General features: G+C 59.3%; 1 protein-coding gene across 1 annotated transcript in view; it reads right to left on the minus strand.

The window, feature by feature from the left end:
- Window positions 1-1,017: 1,017 nt before the first annotated feature.
- LOC104082132 (transmembrane protease serine 4-like) overlaps window positions 1,018-5,228 on the minus strand; it is a gene marked incomplete at its 3' end in the record, with an annotated part of 4,964 nt that continues 753 nt past the window's right edge. Inside the window, exons 3-6 of the mRNA XM_009585137.1 lie at window positions 1,792-1,822; window positions 1,597-1,710; window positions 1,254-1,406; window positions 1,018-1,147 (exon numbers count right to left, since the gene is read on the minus strand). Of these exons, the coding sequence (XP_009583432.1) occupies window positions 1,018-1,147; window positions 1,254-1,406; window positions 1,597-1,710; window positions 1,792-1,822 (428 nt within the window). The remainder of the gene's footprint in view (window positions 1,148-1,253; window positions 1,407-1,596; window positions 1,711-1,791; window positions 1,823-5,228) is intronic.

Raw genomic sequence — 5,228 nt, forward strand, 5'->3', positions numbered from 1 at the left:
AGTGACGAAGTAATGCCAAAAGAGGGAATTGCCACAGCCCTGAAGGGCCGGGGGCAGGATGGGGGGACTGGCCATGGGGCTCAGGACCGGGGACAGGAGCGTATTGAAGGAAGGGAGACTACTCCCTGCTCTTCAGGGAGGTGTGGGGCAGGTAGCTCCCAGGGGACCACAGGGGTGTCCCAGCTGTGGTGAGATTGGGGGCCTGTGCTCAAAGCCTCAATCCCTAACTTTTTGGAACTGGAAAATACCATCTGGGGCTCAGTCTAGGCTCCTAGAGGGGCTCAAACAACAGAACCCATCTTCTCCCTAGTATACCCCTAACTTAACTCAAACTCTCCCTTAATCCAGGGCTGATACCAAACACGCAGGGCTAGCAAGCTATTTCCGCAAATCTCGGCTTTAACCAGCTTTAGTTGAATGCAGCACTACAAACTTGCCGCTGGCTCAGGGCAGCGCATGAGGCGGACACAGGTGGGTGACATGGAACTTCATCGCAGCTGCAAGGACCCAGCCCTGCCCTCAGCTGTGCAGCACCCACACCCCTGGCCCAGCACCACACCCCCGGCCAACTGCTGCTCTCCTGGGGCTTTAAAAGGGGAGTGCGGTGCCATGCACCCCTCCCCAGGAGAGCTCTGTTGGCAGTGAGCGTGTGGGCTGAGCTCTGCACATGCCCCAGGAGGGGCTGCTCTGGTGAGGTGAGCGCATGCATGCTGTTGGGAGCCGTAGGGCAGCCCTGCTGCGTGGGTGACTGCAAGTAAGTGGGCGCGAGGTGCCCGTGGGCTGGGGACAGAGCAGGAGACGCTGGGCACGGTACTGTGCTTACATGGGAAGCTGCCCTGGCTTCTAGCACAGAGACCATCCAGCTCCTAGGGACACACAGAGTACTCTGCGTGGTGGGGATGGACTGAAACCGTCAGTGCAGAGCTCAGTGCAAACAGAGCCCCAGTCAAAAAGAGCTTTGATGGGAGAGGGATAGCTAAAGCAGACGAGAGGGGCGTGGAGAAAGCAGCCGTGTACCTCCTGTAGCCCATTTGCTCGCAGGCTGCTTTTGCCAGCACCAGGTTGAAGTGGTCGTGGCAGATGCAGGACCAGGCTCCGGTGTTTCTGTTAAGCACCTGCAGGATGGATCTGTCTTTGGAAACACGGGCTGGAGACAGACACAAAGTCAGCTTTGTCACAGGTGACTTTAGCAGGCGGAGGCTTGCTGCAGCAGCCCAGCCCCTCCAGAGCTGTAGCAGGGTGTCTGGACTCACCACCAGCTGGTGGCCCCTCAGGGACCCACTGGGGACAGCTGGCCTCATCCTCGCCCTGCAGACAATCCACCTGCCTGTCACACACCTGCTGCAGCGGCACCAGCTTCAGGGACTGTTTGCAGAAGAAGTAGTGGTAGTCCAGATAAACCTTGACTAGAGGGAAAGGGGGAGCTCAGCGCTGAGCTTGTGGTGCTGGGCAGGCTCAGGGCTTGCGCTTGGGGGCTCAGCAAGAAGGTGGCAGAGCCGGTCCCAGCTGAGCCCTGGGTCCAGAGCTGTGTTTGCCGAGCCCTGGCTGTGCCCAGCAGCGGCAGGAGGAGTGAGGAGAGGAGAGCAGGAGCCGTACCCAGGAACCCGACCGTAACCAGGCAGGCAAGGCTGAGCACCGCTGCCAGGATGGGGATGCCAATCCGCTTGAAGGACTCCAGCGCCGTGGAGGCTTTGCGTCTTGTGCTGGGACCTGCAACACAAGAGGAGCGTGGCCCTGCGTCGCCAGGCCCAGCCTGGCAGCACGCGCGCCCCCAGCTCCCGTGGGTATTACCTCTGCCATTCAGCCGCTCGGAGGCTAAATCCTGCAAACCAGAGGGGAAAACCAGTTACCGAGCTCAAACTTCAGCCAAAAAGCACTCGGCAGGTGGGAAGGGTCTGTAGCGGCGGGGCTAGCTGGCCCTGTGGCGATTCCCACGCCAAGCGCACAGCTAACGTGAGCAGCCACCCCGGGGAGGGCAGCCCAAAGAGCGGAGGATCAGCTAAGCCTCGGCAGGCACAGAGGCTGCTGTGTCTCTGGCTTGCGCGAGGCCCACCAGGAGGATTAGCAGGGAAGCTGCCCCAACCTACAGCTGAGGTTGCTTTAGAGCTGCTGGGGATGGAGGCGGCAGCGGGGGGTGGCATGTCCTGGTGCAACAACACGTGGCTCTGCTGTCACCCGGGATCACCGGCTGTGTTGTTCCCATGGACACCACCTGTGCAATTCCAGTAACTGGCTATTAATGTTACAGAGCTACTGCCTTTAGTGCACCAGGGGCTTAAGAAGTCATAGGCATTATGAAAGAGGCACTTTCTGATGTGCCAAGAAACCCTGAGTCAAAATACACGCGTCTGCAGGGCTGTGCAAGCCAGACATGTCACAACGGGAGTTATATTCTTTGGCTGGCCCAACGTGGGGTCAGAAACGGAGTGGCACAGCACGAGTCCTCCCCAACAGGCCGCTGGAGCCGCTGGAGAAACCAGCCTGGCCCATGGGAACCAGCGCTCGGGGCGGGGAGGGAGGGCTGTGCTGCTGCTAGGGCACGCAGTAAACACAGTCCCGGTAGCAGTCAGCGCTGCAGCAAGTGATGAAAGGCGTTGATCCCACTTGATCTCTTCAAAATGATTTTCCTGTAATTAGCTTTTTGTATGAGAGATGCCCAACTGCAGTAGGAAAGGTCCCGTGAGCCCCACCAGCCAGCTGCTGCCCCGGTCCTCGGTGGGCGGGTTGGTGCTGGGCAAAGATCAGAGCCCCTTTGCGGGGGTTTCAGGTGGACGTTTCTGTTGCCCTGTTTTGCAGCCATGCTTGTGCCACGCTGTTGAGCTGCTTCCTGGCAGCTTGCGGTTTGAAAGCGTGCTCCTGCCCTGCTGAAGCTGTGGAAAGCAGCACACTTGCTTTGCCTTTGAATGCCCTTCCAGCCCCAAGCGAGCTCTTTTCCTTTGCTGTTGCTTCTGAACTCTACCACGACAGGTAAGACAAGCTTTTTTGCAGGGCCTGTACCCAGCATGAACAGAGGTAAGGAAGATTAAAAACACTGCAATAAACCCACAGGAGCACGATTCAGGAGAGTTTGGGGTTTAGAAGCCTTTGCTCCTCTGGCTGCTGAGCTTCAGCAGCGCATGCTTTTCCCTGGGCAGCAGAGGGCTGGAGGTGATTGCGTTCGTTGTCCTAGCGAGGCCCCTGTGCAATCTCGGGGCTTGGAGGTTGGGGCTTTGAAGAACAGCGGTGCAGTGAGACCAGGGATGCGGTAAGGCTGTGAAGGGGCCGTGCTGCAGCCCGAGGCGGGTAGGAGGGAGCGGTGGAGCCCTCCCTCTCTGGGCCACTGTGTTTGGGCATGTTTAGCCGTGCACAAAAATTCTACCAGCAGGATTTTACAGGCAAGTGCCAAGCTATTATTTGTGGGTTAACACACAAAGATAGCTTGGATTTAATGTGCTGCTAGCTCAGCCGTCGCTGCCCCTTGCCCAGCCAGAAATGTTGCCTCTCCATCACGGCCCTGCTGCACGGCTTGGGTTGCCAGTTTTGGCTGCTCCCCAGCCCCGGAACAAGAAGTGACCTGTGCAGGATCCTGCCCGGTGCTGGCAGAGCTGCAGGCATGCGTCTGTGCCCCAGCAGACAGCCGTCTGTCTCTTTTGAGGAAATGCCAGGGGCCTTTCTCTGAACTGCCGGGCTCATCTGGCACCGATGCCAAGTGTGGGCAAGTCGTGGCGAGTGCCCGGCCCCTGGATGGGCTCTGCACAGCCCCTCGGGTCTTTTTGGCTCCTGTGAGGACACTGCAGTGCTGCCAAGGGATCCCAGCTCCAGATCAGCTCCCAGGGGCACGCAGCCTGGCTCCTGGTGGCAGGGAGTCGGGGACCTGCTGGGAGCAGGAGGGCAGGGTGGGAAGGGGAGCGTGTCTCCCAGACCTCCCATCTCGGCTGCCCTTCCTGAGCCGCTTATCTGCGGCGCCCGGTGCCTGCAGGAGCCCTGGGAGTTTTGTAGTGCCAGCTCAGCTTGAAAAAAAAGTCCTCCAGCGCAGCCAGCCGAGGGCACGTGGGGCCGGTCCTTCCTCATGCTGACCTCTTGTGTCACTGTGGGCCTGGGCTGGGCATGACCCCGATAATGGGATCCTAACGGTTCCCTGCGGGAACGGTCCCAGGGCTCTGGCCGCGATGGCTCCTCCAGGCTGCGCGGCACAGCCGGGGCTCTGCGGCTAAGGGGCCCCACAGCTGCCCCTGCCTGCCCACAGGCTGCCTGTACTTGTGCCCATCATGTTGTCTGGTGCCGGGCTCCTTTCTGACAACCCTGTGCAGGTCTGGTGCGGATGCAGTTGGGAGGGGTGATGCTGTGGTGCTAGCCACCTTTCCACACAGAGAAGGTATTGCCCATTGTCGAGTCTTTTTTTTTTTTTTTTTTTGCGTTTTCTTCAGTCCCTGAACCTCCTCCGTTTCAAACAGATTCACAGCTTGGAGCTGCCCCAGGGGCTGCCTCTCCATGACTGCCCACTTGCTCTCAAAACCACACTACAAGCAAGAGCTGCACTGGTTAAATTCAAAGCAAGGCAAGAGCTGCGCCAGCTCCTGCGTGGAGTGGAAGCACATGATTTCCTGGAGAACTCAAGGCTACCGTAACTAATTGAGCTCCCTTGCTGTATTCTCTGGAAGCATGTTAATGCCACTGTAGCCAGTCTGCACTCCAGCTGTGCAAATGCCAGCCCATGAGCCGTGGACTCCCGGTGAACTTCTGCACCCGCGCCATCTGAGCAGGCTTGGGCAGCTGGGGTGCAGTCGGACTCTTGCCATTTGCCCTCTGCAGCGTGTGGCTGAAAGGCTCTGTGGTGCACTGAGTAGCTGTGCCAGCTGCTCCTGAATGAGGGAAGGTGGGATGTTCCTATGCGAAACCCAGCTTCAAAGGGTGCAGGGGGCTTGGATCTGGGGCTAACTCCTTGGCTGCAGGGGATTTAACCCATGGGTGTGTGTAGCCGTTGCTGCTGTGCAGGGGGGCGAGTTCCCCCCCGCCGGAGGGGACGGTGTCCCAGCGTACCACTGGTGGGGTTTTACGGTGCTCAGTGAGCTGGGCTGTGCGTGGCTGCCCTCTGTTAAGGAAGCCTTTTTCTCCTAGGGAGGGACTGCATGCCAGGCTGGGGTTTGGTGGCCATGGCTTTGCTTGCAAAAGGTACTGCAGGAAGCTGAGCCGCACGTGTCCCTTGTGCTGAGCAGAGGGACCGGCAGTCCCGCAGTGGGAGCTGCGCT

The sequence above is a fragment of the Fulmarus glacialis genome, unplaced genomic scaffold, assembly GCF_000690835.1.
Source record: "Fulmarus glacialis isolate BGI_N327 unplaced genomic scaffold, ASM69083v1 scaffold19579, whole genome shotgun sequence".
In the NCBI taxonomy this organism is placed as follows: domain Eukaryota; kingdom Metazoa; phylum Chordata; class Aves; order Procellariiformes; family Procellariidae; genus Fulmarus; species Fulmarus glacialis.